The 15,952-nt window shown below is 33.2% G+C and overlaps 1 protein-coding gene across 1 annotated transcript in view; it reads right to left on the reverse strand.

The window, feature by feature from the left end:
- Positions 1 to 15,952, reverse strand: part of SPTAN1 (spectrin alpha, non-erythrocytic 1) — a 185,565-nt gene that overhangs the window by 52,406 nt on the left and 117,207 nt on the right. Inside the window, exons 36-38 of the mRNA XM_081179155.1 lie at positions 9,068 to 9,214; positions 8,074 to 8,177; positions 6,819 to 6,981 (exon numbers count right to left, since the gene is read on the reverse strand). Of these exons, the coding sequence (XP_081035281.1) occupies positions 6,819 to 6,981; positions 8,074 to 8,177; positions 9,068 to 9,214 (414 nt within the window). The remainder of the gene's footprint in view (positions 1 to 6,818; positions 6,982 to 8,073; positions 8,178 to 9,067; positions 9,215 to 15,952) is intronic.

Genomic DNA, 15,952 nt, shown 5'->3' on the forward strand with positions numbered 1-15,952 from the left:
TACATAATATAAACATATAAATAAATACATAATTTCTTTTTAAAAGTAGGTGAATAAATCATAAATAGGCAAATAAATAATAATCATAAATAAAAGGTGGATAAATAAAAGCTTACTAAAGAAACAGGTTAATATATAAACAAGTTAATAATTAAAAAAATGAACTAGGTTAGGTTAAAAAACTAGGTTAGTTTTTTTAAAAAAATATATAAATAAAAAGTTTAATAATCAATAAACAAATAAATAAATAGATTAGCGAACAGGTTCATCCAGAAATAAAAAGTTAATAAATACATAATTAAAAATAGGTGAATAAATCATAAATAAATAGGCTAATAAATAATAATAATAAATAAAAGGTGGATAAATAAAAGGTTACTAAAGAAACAGGTTCCCCTTCATGGATCACTGCCTTGCCGTGGCGAAGGGGCTTGAAGAACTCAGAGAAGCTATGAACTATGCCGAGCAGGGCACCCAAGATGAACAGGCCATAGTGGAGAGTTTTGACCAAACGTGATCCACCTGGAGTAGGAACCGGCAAGCCACTCCAGTATCCCTGCCAAGAAAACTCCATGGACAAAGACAACAGACATATAAAAGTTATGACGCTGGAAGATGAGCCCCTCAGGTCGGAAGGTGTCCAACATGCTACTGGGGAAGAGCGGAGGACAAGTACAAGTAGATCCAGAGCTGATGAAGCGGCTGGGCCAAAGCCGAAAGGACGCTCAGTTGTGGATATGCATGGAAGCGAAAGGAAAGTCCAATGCTGTAAAGAAAAATATTGCATAGGAACCTGGAATGTAAGAACCATGAACCTGGGTAAGTTGGATGTGGTCAAAAATGAGATGGCAAGAATAAATATTGACATCCTGGGCATCAGTGAGCTAAAATGGACGGGAATGGGCGAATTCAGTTCGGATGACTATCATATCTACTACTGTGGGCAAGAAACCCGTAAAAGAAATGGAGTGGCCCTCATAGTCAACAAAAGAGTGGCGAAAGCTGTACTGGGATGCAGTCTCAAAAATGATAGAATGATCTCGATACGAATCCAAGGCAGACCTTTTAACATCACAGTAATCCAAGTTTATGCACCAACTACTGGTGCTGAAGAAACTGAAATTGACCAATTCTATGAAGACTTACAAGACCTTATAGAAGTGACACCAAAGAAGGATGTTCTGCTCATTATAGGGGATTGGAATGCTAAAGTAGGGAATCAAGAGATAAAAGGAACAACTGGCAAGTTTGGCCTTGGAGATCAAAACGAAGCAGGGCAAAGGCTAATAGAGTTCTGTCAAGAGAACAAGCTGGTCATCACAAACACGCTTTTCCAACAACACAAGAGACGACTCTACACATGGACATCCCCAGATGGGCAACATCGAAATCAGATTGATTATATTCTCTGCAGCCAAAGATGGAGAAGCTCTATACAGTCAGCAAAAACAAGACCTGGAGCTGACTGTGGCTCAGATCATCAGCTTCTTATAGCAAAATTCAAGCTTAAACTGAAGAAAGTAGGAAAAACCACTGGACAGGTAAGATACAATCTAAACCAAATCCCTTATGAATACACAGTGGAAGTGAGGAACAGGTTTAAGGATTTAGATTTGCTGGACAGAGTGCCTGAAGAACTATGGGTGGAGGCTCGCAACATTATACAGGAGGCAGCAACTAAAACCATCCCAATGAAAAAGAAATGCAAGAAAGCAAAGTGGCTGTCCAACGAGGCCTTACAAATAGCGGGGGAGAGAAGGCAAGCAAAATGCGAAGGAGATAGTGAAAGATACAGGAAATTGAATGCAGATTTCCAAAGAATAGCAAGGAGAGACAAGAAGGCCTTCTTAAACGAGCAATGCAAAGAAATAGAGGAGAGCAACAGAATGGGAAGAACCAGAGATCTGTTCAAGAAAATCGGAAATATGAAAGGAACATTTCGTACAAAGATTACCATAATAAAGGACAAAAGTGGTAAAGACCTAACTGAAGCAGAAGACATCAAGAAGAGGTGGCAAGAATACACAGAGGAATTATACCAGAATGATATGGATGTCTCGTACACCCCAGGTAGTGTGGTTGCTGACCTTGAGCCAGACATCCTGGAGAGTGAAGTCAAATGGGCCTTAGAAAGCACTGCAAATAACAAGGCCAGTGGAAGTGATGGTATTCCAGCTGAACTGTTTAAAATTTTAAAAGATGATGCTGTTAAGGTGCTACACTCAATATGCCAGCAAGTTTGGAAAACTCAGCAGTGGCCAGAGGATTGGAGAAGATCAGTCTACATCCCAATCCCAAAGAAAGGCAGTGCCAAAGAATGCTCCAACTACCGCACAATTTCACTCATTTCACATGCTAGCAAGGTTATGCTTAAAATTCTACAAGGAAGGCTCAAGCAGTATGTGGACCGAGAACTCCCAGAAGTGCAAGCTGGATTTAGAAGAGGCAGAGGAACCAGAGACCAAATTGCAAACATGCGCTGGATTATGGAGAAAGCTAGAGAGTTCCAGAAAGACATCTACTTCTGCTTCATTGACTATGCAAAAGCCTTTGACTGTGTTGACCACAGCAAACTATGGCAAGTTCTTAAAGAAATGGGAGTGCCTGATCACCTCATCTGTCTCCTGAGAAATCTCTATGTGGGACAAGAAGCTACAGTTAGAACTGGATATGGAACAACTGATTGGTTCCAAATTGGGAAAGGAGTACGGCAAGGATGTATATTGTCTCCCTGCTTATTTAACTTATATGCAGAATTCATCATGCGAAAGGCTGGGCTGGATGAATCCCAAGCCGGAATTAAGATTGCCGGAAGAAATATCAACAACCTCAGATATGCAGATGACACAACCTTGATGGCAGAAAGTGAAGAGGAATTAAAGAACCTTTTAATGAGGGTGAAAGAGGAGAGCGCAAAATATGGTCTGAAGCTCAACATCAAAAAAACGAAGATCATGGCCACTGGGCCCATCACCTCCTGGCAAATAGAAGGGGAAGAAATGGAGGCAGTGAGAGATTTTACTTTCTTGGGCTCCATGATCAGTGCAGATGGTGACAGCAGTCACGAAATTAAAAGACGCCTGCTCCTTGGGAGAAAGGCGATGGCAAACCTAGACAACATCTTAAAAAGCAGAGACATCACCTTGCCAACAAAGGTCCGTATAGTAAAAGCCATGGTTTTCCCAGTAGTGATGTATGGAAGTGAGAGCTGGACCATAAAGAAGGCTGATCGCCGAAGAATTGATGCTTTTGAATTATGGTGCTGGAGGAGACTCTTGAGAGTCCCATGGACTGCAAGAAGATCAAACCTCTCCATTCTGAAGGAAATCAGCCCTGAGCGCTCACTGGAAGGACAGATCGTGAAGCTGAGGCTCCAATACTTTGGCCACCTCATGAGAAGAGAAGACTCCCTGGAAAAGACCCTGATGTTGGGAAAGATGGAGGGCACAAGGAGAAGGGGACGACAGAGAACGAGATGGTTGGATGGTGTTCGTGAAGCTACCAGCATGAGTTTGATCAAACTGCGGGAGGCAGTGGAGGACAGAAGTGCCTGGCGTGCTCTGGTCCATGGGGTCACGAAGAGTCGGACACGACTAAACGACTAAACAACAACAAAGAAACAGGTTAATATATAAACAAGCTAATAATTAAAAAAAATGAACAAATTGTGTTACTATATAAATAAACAGGTTAATTTTAACAAAATATTAATAGATCAATTAATATTATTATCAATCAATGAATGAAAACAGGTTAATAAACAAATAAGGGGTTAACAAATCAGCACAGGTTAATAAATAAGTAGGTTAATTAAGAAAAAGATTGACAGATTAATGAATCAAAATAGGTTAATAAATAAAAGGTTAATATATAAACGTAGGTGAATAAATAAATAGGTCAATAAATAAGTAAATAAATCGGTCAACGTATTTATGTATAAAAAACACACGCGATTGGACGGCGATGTGGGTGATGTCATATAACGAGGTGATGTCATATAACGAGAGGGGAGAGAAACGAAAAAGCCATCCAAACGAGAAAGACGGGACAGACGGACGAGCGAACGAACGAACGGGGGGAACGAGAAAAGAAAAAGAAGAATAAAAGAATCGGAAATAATAAGAAGAAGAAAAGAATAAAGAATAAATGAGAATAAAAGAATAAAAGAATAAAAGAATAAATCAGAATAAAAGAATCGGTAATTATAAAATAATAATAAGTAATAAAAGAATAGGAGATAAGAAGAGGAAGAAAAGAATCGGAAAGAAGAAGAAAGAAGAAATAAGAATAAGATAAATAAGAATAATAATAAAGAATAAATAAATAAGAATAAGAATAAAATAATAAATGGTAAGTAAGAATAAAAGAATCGGAAAGAAGAAGAAGAAATCAGAATAAGAATAAAATAAATAAGAAGAAGAAGAATTAAAGAAATGAAAATAAGGGTAACAATAAGGATAAAAGACTAAATAATAAGAATAAAAATGAAAAAATAAAGAATAAGAATAAAAGAATAAATGATAAGTAAGAAGAAAAGAATCGGAAAGAAGAAGAAGAAATAAAGAATAAAAGAATAAATGATAAGTAGGAAGAAAAGAATTGGAAAGAAGAAGAAGAAATAAGAATAAAATAAATAAGAATAAGAATGATAAATAAATGAAAATAAGGATAACAATGACAAAAGAATAAAGAATAAGAATGAAAATGAAAAAATAAAGAAGAAAAGAAGAAAGAAGAAGAAAGAAGAAGAATAAAATAAATAAGAAGAATGATAAATAAAGAAATGAAAATAAGGACAAAAGAAGAAAGAATAAGAAGAAAAATGAAAAAATAAAGAAAGAATGAAGAAAGAAGAAGAAATAAGAAGAATAAAATAAATAATAAGAAGAATGATAAATAAATGAAAATAAGGATAAAAGAAGAAAGAATAAGAATAAAAATAAAAAATATAGAAGAAAAGAAAGAAGAAGAAGAAAAAGAAGAATAAAATAAATAATAAGAAGAATGATAAATAAAGAAATGAAAATAACAATTAGGACAAAAGAAGAAAGAATAAGAAGAAAAAGAAAAAATAAAGAAGGAAAGAAGAAAGAAGAAGAAAAAGAAGAAGAAGAAGAAATAAGAATAAGAATAAAATAAATAAGAAGAAGAATGATAAATGAATAAATGAAAATAAGGACAAAAGAAGAAAGAATAAGAAGAAAAATGAAAAAATAAAGAAGAAAAGAAGAAAGAAGAAGAAAAATGGAAAAAAGAAAGAAGGAAAGAAGAAAGAAGAAGAAAAAGAAGAATAAAATAAATAAGAATGATAAAGAAATGAAAATAAGGATAAAAGAAGAATAAGAATAAAAATGAAAAAATAAAGAATAAGAATAAAAGAATAAATGATAAGTAAGAAGAAAAGAATCGGAAAGAAGAAGAAGAAGAAGAAGAAGAAGAAGAAGAAGAAGAAGAAGAAGAAGAAGAAGAAGAAGAAGAAATAAGAAGAAGAAGAATAAAATAAATAATAATAACAATAAAGAATAAATAAATAAGAATAAAAGAATAAATGATAAGTAAGAAGAAAAGAATCGGAAAGAAGAAGAAGAAGAAGAAGAATGATAAAGAAATGGAAATAACAATAAGGACAAAAGAAGAAAGAATAAGAATAAAAATGAAAAAATAAAGAAGAAAAGAAGAAAGAAGAAGAAGAAAGAAGAAGAAGAAAAGGCAAGCCGACAAATAACGGAGAGAGACTTACCAGGAGTTTGGAGAGCTGGAAGGAGAGAGGGAAAGAAGAAAAGAAGAGAGAGAGAGAGATCAGGATCCGGTTCCCGGGATCCGGCGACTGTTGTTAATCCGGTGGGTGAGGGGGGAGAAACGGAGCCCTGCTTTCTGGTTGGCCGGGAGCGGAGAGGGATCCGGCGGGGGAGGGATCCTTTCCGGACTCAGCCGCCCCAGTGGATCCCAGCGGATCGACCGGCGGCTCTCTGCCCCCTGGGCTGATCCATGTGGGTCGCACCAGGGAGGAGAGAGGAGGGAGGATCCGGTCTGGAAGGATACGGTCCAGGGAGATACGGTCCGGAAGGATCTGGTCAGGGGGATCGGGTCCAGGGATTCTGGTCCACGGGGATTCTGGTCCAGAGGGATCCAAGCCCGAAGGATGGGTCCTGGGGATCAGGTCCCGAAGGATCCAGTCCAGGGAGATCCGGTCCGGAAGGATCTGGTCAGGGGATCTGGTTCAGGGGGATTCTGGTGCAGAGGGATCAGAGCCTGAAGGATCCGGTCCAGGGAGATAAGGTCCGGAAGGATCTGGTCCATCCTTCTCAGGATCTCTCACCTGGATACTGGTGGGATCCTTGTAGGATTCTAATCTTCCTAATAATCATCTAATAATCCTCTAATAATCCTCTAATAATCGCCTAATAATCCCTCCTTCTCAGGATCCCTCACCCGGATGTTGGTGGGATCCTTGTAGGATTCTCATCGTCCTAATAATCCTCTAATAATCTAACAATATTCCAACATACAACCATCTAACCGTCCTAATAACCCTCTAATAATCACCTAATAATCCTCTAATAATCTAACAATATTCCAACATACAACCATCTAATCATCCTAATATTCGTCTAATAATCGCCTAATAATCCCTCCTTCTCAGGATCCCTCACCTGGATGTTGGCGGGATCCTTGTAGGATTATCATCGTCCTAATAATCATCCAATAATCCTAATAATCCTCTAATAATCTAACAATAACCTAATAAATAACAATCTAACCACCCTAATAACTCTCTAATAATCGCCTAATAATCCCTCCTTCTCAGGATCCCTCACCTGGATGTTGGTGGGATCTTTGTAGGACTCGTCGCTTGCCGTCTGCAGCTTCTCGCTGATCCAGGCCTCGATCTCGTCGACGTCGCGGCTGAACTGCTGGAGGGTCTGGGACTCGCCCAGTTTGGAGCGCTTCTCGATCATCTGGGCCTTCAGGCGGCGCCACCTGGGGGGCGGGAAGAATAAATTAATAATAATAATAATAATAATAATAATAATAATAATAATAAATAGAATAAATAGGATAATAAATAGGATAATAAATAGAATAATAAATAGAATAATTAGAACAATAAATAGAACAATAATTAGAATAATAAATAGAATAATTAGAATAATAAATAGAACAATAAATAGAATAATTAGAACAATAAATAGAATAATAGAATAATAAATAGAATAATAAATAGAATAATTAGAACAATAAATAGAATAATAAATAGAATAATTAGAATAATAAATAGAATAATTAGAAGAATAAATAGAATAATAATATATTATTATGTATAATTCTTATTCTAAGAATAAGAATACGAATATATAGAATAAGAAGAATAACAAGAATAATAGGAATAAATAGACTAAGAATAAGAATAAGAATGATAGTAAAACCCAGCCAGTTGGGTGGGGTATAAATAATAAGAATAAGAATAAGAATAAGAATAATAGTTATAATAATAATAATTAGAATTAGAATTAGAATTAGAATAATAAATAGAATAATAATATATTATTATGTATAATTCTTATTCTTATATTTGATATAATATATGAAGAAGAATATTTTACTCTTATTATGTATAATTCTTATTCTAATAATAAGAATAAGTTTATTCTTGTTATTCTTATTATTCTATTTATTATTATTCTTACTGCTACTACTAATATACTATAATAAATATAATATTACAACCCGAATAATAATATATTATAATAAATTCAATAAATGTAACAACAATAATTTTAATGTATAATATAATAAATACAACAATATTAATAATAATATATCATAATAAATGTAACAACAATATTATTCTTATAAATATAATTATAATATGAATAATTATTATAATAAATATATATTATAAGATTAATATTAATATTATGTAGGGATATCACAGTGGCTGGAAAACCCCAGCCAGTTGGGTGGGGTATAAATAAATTATTATTATTATTATTATTATTATTATTATTATTATTATTATTATTATTATTATTATTAATCATAGTAATAAAATGATGTAGGGATATAACTGACCTGTCCAGAACTTCGTTACGCCGATTGGCGACAACTCCTTTGGCGTAGTGGTCGGCCGAAATCAGCTGTTCGGCGAACGATTGCAGAGCAGCAATTTTTTCCTCCTGGATGGAAAAAGGAAGAAAGAAAGATGCTGATTAAATTCAGATTCAAAGAAAATTAAAATTAAAATTCAGATTCAAAGAAAATAAAAATTCAGATTAATTCAGATTAAATTCTGTGCGATAAATTAAATTAAATTAAATTAAAATTAAATTAAAATTAAAAAAGTAAATTAATTTAAATTAAATTTAAATTAAAATTAAAATTAAATTAAATTATGAGCTGTTCAGCAAAGGACTGAAGAAAGAAAAATTCAGATTAAATGGCCCAGAAGAAAGGAAAATTCTGGGCGATTAATTAAATTAAATTAAATTTCCCGTGAGTGGACCAGGAACGAGTCCAATAGAACAAAATAGAACAGAATAAAATAAATAAAATAAAATAAAATGAAAAGTTTGGGAGATGTTTCCTGTGAGCGGACCAGAAACGAGTCCAATAAATAAAATAAAATAAAATAAAATAAAATAAAGAATAGAATAGAATAGAATAGAATAAAGAAATAAAATTAAGAATAGAATAGAATGGAATAAAATAAAATAAACTAAAAAATAAAGAATAGAATAGAATAGAATAGAATAATAAAATGAAATGAAAAAATAGAATAGAATAGAATAATAAAATTAATTAAATTAAATTAAAAAAAATAATAGGATAGAATAAAAAAGCAAAATAAAAAATAGAATAAAGTAAAATAAAATAGGAATAGAATAGAATAGAAGAATTAAATTAAATTAAATTAAATAATTAAATTAAATTAAATTAAAATAGAATAGAATAGAAAATAAGAAAATAGAATAGAAGAAGAGAAAAAAAGCCCATCCAAAGGAAGGAGCCCGAGGAATCCACTCGATCCGGTGGATATAAATCCGCTTCCCGCCGCCGACCGCCTCACCTGGACGTTGATCGCCTTGTCGAAATCCTCGTGTTTCTTAATTAGCGCCTCCACGCTGTCCAGCGAATCGCCTTTGTCCTCCGTGTTGAGGAAAGCCTCCCGGGCCGCCATCCAGTTCTCCGCCTGCTCGCAGTCCCGGTGGAAGAGCTGTGGGGCAGAGGTTAGGGGTCAGAGCTCCCCGACCCACGGTAGACCAGGACTTCCTGTCTGCACAGGAAACGGGATCTGGGCAGTGGGTGGGAGAGCTGTGGGGTCCGGGTAGCGCCCTCCAGTTCTCTGCCTGGGGTGAGGGGTGAGGGGGCGGAGCTGGACCCATAGATCTCCGCCCTCTGCCCCATGGAAGCGAGGACTTCCTGTCTGCACAGGAAACGGGATCTGGGCAGTGGGTGGAAGAGCTGTGGGGTCCGGGTAGCGCCCTCCAGTTCTCTGCCTGGGGTGAGGGGCGAGGGGGCAGAGCTGGACCCATAGATCTCCGCCCTCTGCCCCATGGAAGCGAGGACTTCCTGTCTGCACAGGAAACGGGATCTGGGCAGTGGGTGGAAGAGCTGTGGGGTCCGGGTAGCGCCCTCCAGTTCTCTGCCTGCTCGCAGTCCCGGTGGAAGAGCTGTGGGGCAGGTGGGGGGCAGAGGGGGTGAAGGGGTGGAGCTGGACCCATAGATCTCCGCCCTCTGACCCATGGAAGAGAGGACTTCCTGTCTGCACAGGAAATGGGGTCCGGGTAGCGCCCTCCAGTTCTCTGCCTGCTCGCAGTCCCGGTGGAAGAGCTGTGGGGCAGGTGGGGGGCAGAGGGGGTGAAGGGGTGGAGCTGGACCCATAGATCTCCGCCCTCTGACCCATGGAAGAGAGGACTTCCTGTCTGCACAGGAAATGGGGTCCGGGTAGCGCCCTCCAGTTCTCTGCCTGCTCGCAGTCCCGGTGGAAGAGCTATGGGGCAGAGGTGAGGGGTCAGGGGGCGGAGCCGGACCCATAGATCCCCGCCCTCTGGCCCATGGTAGCGAGGACTTCCTGTCTGCACAGGAAATGGGGTCCGGGTAGCGCCCTCCAGTTCTCTGCCTGCTCGCAGTCCCGGTGGAAGAGCTGTGGGGCAGAGGCGAGGGGTCGGGGGCGGAGCTGGACCCATAGAACTCCGCCCTCTGACCCACAGATTTAGCCCATCCCTCAGAAATGGGCTCCGGGTAGCGGGTTCCGGGTGGTGCCCCCTATGTAGGAAACCCCTCTGACCCACAAGTGGGTCTTCCGGTGGGGGGCGGAGCCGGACCCATAGAACTCCGCCCTCTGACCCATGGAAGAACGGGACTTCCTGTCTGCACAGGAAACGGGATCTGGGCAGTGGGTGGAAGAGCTGTGGGGTCCGGGTAGCGCCCTCCAGTTCTCCGCCTGCTCGCAGTCCTGGTGGAAGAGCTGTGGGGCAGAGGTTAGGGGTCGGGGGTGAGGGGGCGGAGCTGGACCCCTAGATCTCCGCCCTCTGACCCACTGATTTAGCCCATCCCTCAGAAATGGGCTCCGGGTAGCGGGTTCTGGGTGGTGCCCCCTATGTAGGAAACCCCTCTGACCCACAAGTGGGTCTTCCGGTGGGGGGCGTAGCCGGACCCATAGAACTTTGCCCTGTGACCCATGGAAGAATGGGACTTCCTGTCTGGACAGCAAATGGGGTCCGGGTAGCGCCCTCCAGTTCTCTGCCTGCTCACAGTCCCGGTGGAAGAGCTGTGGGGCAGAGGTGAGGGGTCGGAGCTGGACCCATAGAACTCCGCCCTGTGACCCATGGAAGAACAGGACTTCCTGTCTGCACAGGAAATGGGGTCTGGGCAGCACCCTCCAGTTCTCCGCCTGCTCACAGTCCCGGTGGAAGAGCTGTGGGGCAGAGGTGAGGGATCAGGGGGCGGAGCTGCACCCATAGCTCTCCGCCCTCTGACCCATGGAAGCGAGGACTTCCTGTCTGCACAGGAAATGGAGTCCAGGCAGCAGGTTCTGGATGGTGCCCCCTGTGGGTCTGACCCCCAAGTGGGTCTTCCAGTGGGGGTCAGGGGTGAAGGGGCGGAGCCGGACCCACAGAACTCCGCCCTGTGACCCATGGAAGAAGGGGACTTCCTGTCTGCACAGGAAATGGGGTTTTACTATACTATACTATGCTATACTATAATTTAATTAATGAATATCTATATTTATTATACTATACTATGCTATACAATAATTTAATTAACGAATGTCTATCTATCTATCTTAATATTATACTATACTGTATTTTAATTAATGAATATCTATATTTATTATACTATACTATGCTATACAATAATTTAATTAACGAATGTCTATCTATCTATCTTAATATTATACTATACTATATTTTAATTAATGAATATCTAACTATACTATACTATACTATACTATACTATACTATACTATACTATACTATACTATACTATACTATACTATACTATACTATACTATGATTTTATTAATTAATGAATAAATAAATAAATATCTTAATAATATGCTATACTATACTATACTTTAATTAATGAATATCTATCTATCTATCTGTCTTAATACTATACTATACTTTAATTTCATTTAATGAATGAATGAATAAATCTCTATCTTAATATTATACTATACTTTAATTAATGAATATCTATCTACCTTAATACTATACTATACTACACTACACTATACTATAATTTAACTTAATTAATGAATATCTATATATCTAATTCATACTATACTTTAATCTAATTCATACTATACTTTAATCAAATTAAAGTATAGTATCGTATAGTATTAAGATAGATATTCATTAAGTATATACTATACTTAATGAATATCTATCTATCTATCTATCTTAATACTATACTATACTTTAATTAATGAATATATATCTATCCATCATAATACTATACTATACTATACTATAATTTAATTTAATTTCCTTAATATCTATCTATCTATCTATCTATCTATCTATTATTCTATACTATACTATACTATACTATACTATACTATACTATACTATACTATACTTTAATTTAATTTAATTTAATTAATGAATATCTATCTATCTTACTACTATACAATACTTTAATTAATGAATAAAAAAATAAATAAAAAATTAATAACCATCATAATACTATACTATACTATACTATACTTTAATTTAATTTAATTTAATTAATGAATATCTATCTATCTTAATACTATACAATACTTTAATTAATGAATAAAAAATAAATAAAAAATTAATAACCATCATAATACTATACTATACTATACTATACTATACTATACTATACTATACTATACTATACTATAATTTAATTAATGAATATCTATATCTATCTATCTATCTATCTAAATACTATACTTTGATTAATGAATATCTATATTTATTATACTATACTATGCTATACAATAATTTAATTAATGAATATCTATCTATCCTAATACTATACTATACTTTAATGAATGAATGAATGAATAAATATCCTAATACTATCCTAATACTATCCTATCCTATCCTATCCTATAATTTTATTAATGAATATCTATCTATCTATCTATCTATCTATCTATCTATCTATCTATCTATCATCTATCTCTCTATCTTAATAATATGCTATACTATAACATACTTTAATTAATGAATATCTATCTATCTATCTATCTATCTATCTATCTATCTATCTTAATACTATACTATACTTTAATTAATGAATATCTATCTACCTTAATACTATACTATACTACACTATACTATAATTTAATTTAACTTAATTAATGAATAGCTATCTATCTAATTCATACTATACTCTAATCTAATTCATACTATACTTTAATCAAATTAAAGTATAGTATCGTATAGTATTAAGATAGATATTCATTAAGTATATACTATACTTAATGAATATCTATCTATCTATCTATCTTAATACTATACTATACTTTAATTAATGAATATATATCTATCCATCATAATACTATACTATACTATACTATAATTTAATTTAATTTCCTTAATATCTATCTATCTATCTATCTATCTATTATTCTATACTATACTATACTATACTATACTATACTATACTATACTATACTATACTATACTATACTATACTTTAATTTAATTTAATTTAATTAATGAATATCTATCTATCTTACTACTATACAATACTTTAATTAATGAATAAAAAAATAAATAAAAAATTAATAACCATCATAATACTATACTATACTATACTATACTTTAATTTAATTTAATTTAATTAATGAATATCTATCTATCTTAATACTATACAATACTTTAATTAATGAATAAAAAATAAATAAAAAATTAATAACCATCATAATACTATACTATACTATACTATACTATACTATACTATACTATACTATACTATACTATAATTTAATTAATGAATATCTATATCTATCTATCTATCTATCTAAATACTATACTTTGATTAATGAATATCTATATTTATTATACTATACTATGCTATACAATAATTTAATTAATGAATATCTATCTATCCTAATACTATACTATACTTTAATGAATGAATGAATGAATAAATATCCTAATACTATCCTAATACTATCCTATCCTATCCTATCCTATAATTTTATTAATGAATATCTATCTATCTATCTATCTATCTATCTATCTATCTATCATCTATCTCTCTATCTTAATAATATGCTATACTATAACATACTTTAATTAATGAATATCTATCTATCTATCTATCTATCTATCTATCTATCTATCTATCTTAATACTATACTATACTTTAATTAATGAATATCTATCTACCTTAATACTATACTATACTACACTATACTATAATTTAATTTAACTTAATTAATGAATAGCTATCTATCTAATTCATACTATACTCTAATCTAATTCATACTATACTTTAATCAAATTAAAGTATAGTATCGTATAGTATTAAGGTAGATAGATATTCATTTAGTATAGTATAGTATTAAGATAGAATACTATGCTATGCTATACTTAATTAATATCTATCTATCTATCTATCTATCTATCTATCTATCTATCTTAATACTATACTATACTTTAATTAATGAATAAATATCTATCTATCATAATACTATACGATACTATACAATACAATACTATACTAATGAATATCTATCTATCTTAATACTATACTTTAAATTAATTAATAAACAAATATCTATCTATCTTAATACTATACGATACTATACTTAATGAATATCTATCTATCTTTATACTATACGATACTATACTTTAATTTAATTAATGAACATCTAACGATACTATACTTTAATTTAATTAATGAACATCTATCATCTATCTATCTAAATATTATACTATACTTTAATTAATGAATATCTATCTTCCTTAATACTATACTATACTATACTTTAACTTAATTAATGAATAGCTATCTATCTAATTCATACTATACTTTAATTAAATTAAATTAAAGTATAGCATAGTATTAAGATATTCATTATACTTAATGAATATCTATACTATACTATACTATACTATATTATACTATACTATATTATACTATACTATACTATACTATACTATACTATACTAATGAATATCTATCTTAATACTATGCTATACTTTAATTTAATTTAATAAATAAATAAATATCTATCTATCATTATACTATACTGTGCTGTACTATACTATACTATACTTTAATTTAATTAATGAATAAATAAATAAATAAATATCTATCTTAATACTATGCTATACTATAATTTAATTTAAATTAATTTAAATTCAATTAATAAATCTCTATCTATCTTAATACTATACTATAATTTAATTTAATTAATAAATATCTATCTATCGTTATACTTATACTTATACTATACTACACTATACTATAATTTAATTAATTAATAAATATCTATGTATCTTAATACTAGACTAGACTAGACTATACTTCAATTTAATTAATGAATAAATCTCTATCTTAATACTATACTATACTATACTTTAATTTAATTAATAAATATCTCTCTATCGTTATACTTATACTTATACTATACTATACTATAATTTAATTAATGAATAAATATCTATGTATCTTAATACTAGACTAGACTTCAATTTAATTAATGAATAAATCTCTATCTTAATACTATACTATAATTTAATTTAATTAATAAATATCTCTCTATCGTTATACTTATACTATACTATAATTTAATTAATGAATAAATATCTATGTATCTTAATACTAGACTAGACTAGACTTCAATTTAATTAATGAATAAATCTATATCTTAATACTATACTATACTTTAATTTAATTTAATTAATAAATATATCTCTATCGTTATACTATACTATACTATACTATAATTTAATTAATGAATAAATATCTATGTATCTTAATACTAGACTAGACTATACTTCAATTTAATTAATGAATAACTCTCTATCTTAATACTATACTATACTTTAATTTAATTAATAAATATCTCTCTATCGTTATACTATACTATACTATAATTTAATTAATGAATAAATATCTATGTATCTTAATACTAGACTAGACTATACTTCAATTTAATTAATGAATAACTCTCTATCTTAATACTATACTATACTTTAATTTAATTAATAAATATCTCTCTATCGTTATACTATACTATACTATACTATACTATACTATAATTAATTAATGAATGAATAAATAAATATTGATCTATCTATCTTAATACTATTTTAATTTAATTTAATAATAATTATACCGCCAGTCAAGGACACCCATAAGCCCCGCCCCCTCTCCGCAGGCCCCGCCCCCTCTCCGGAACCGACCAATCACCTGCAGCTCCAGGCATTGGTCCAGCATCTCTATCTTAATACTATAC

The sequence above is a fragment of the Podarcis bocagei genome, assembly GCF_964188305.1.
Source record: "Podarcis bocagei genome assembly, chromosome: Z".
NCBI classification, from domain to species: Eukaryota; Metazoa; Chordata; class Lepidosauria; order Squamata; family Lacertidae; genus Podarcis; species Podarcis bocagei.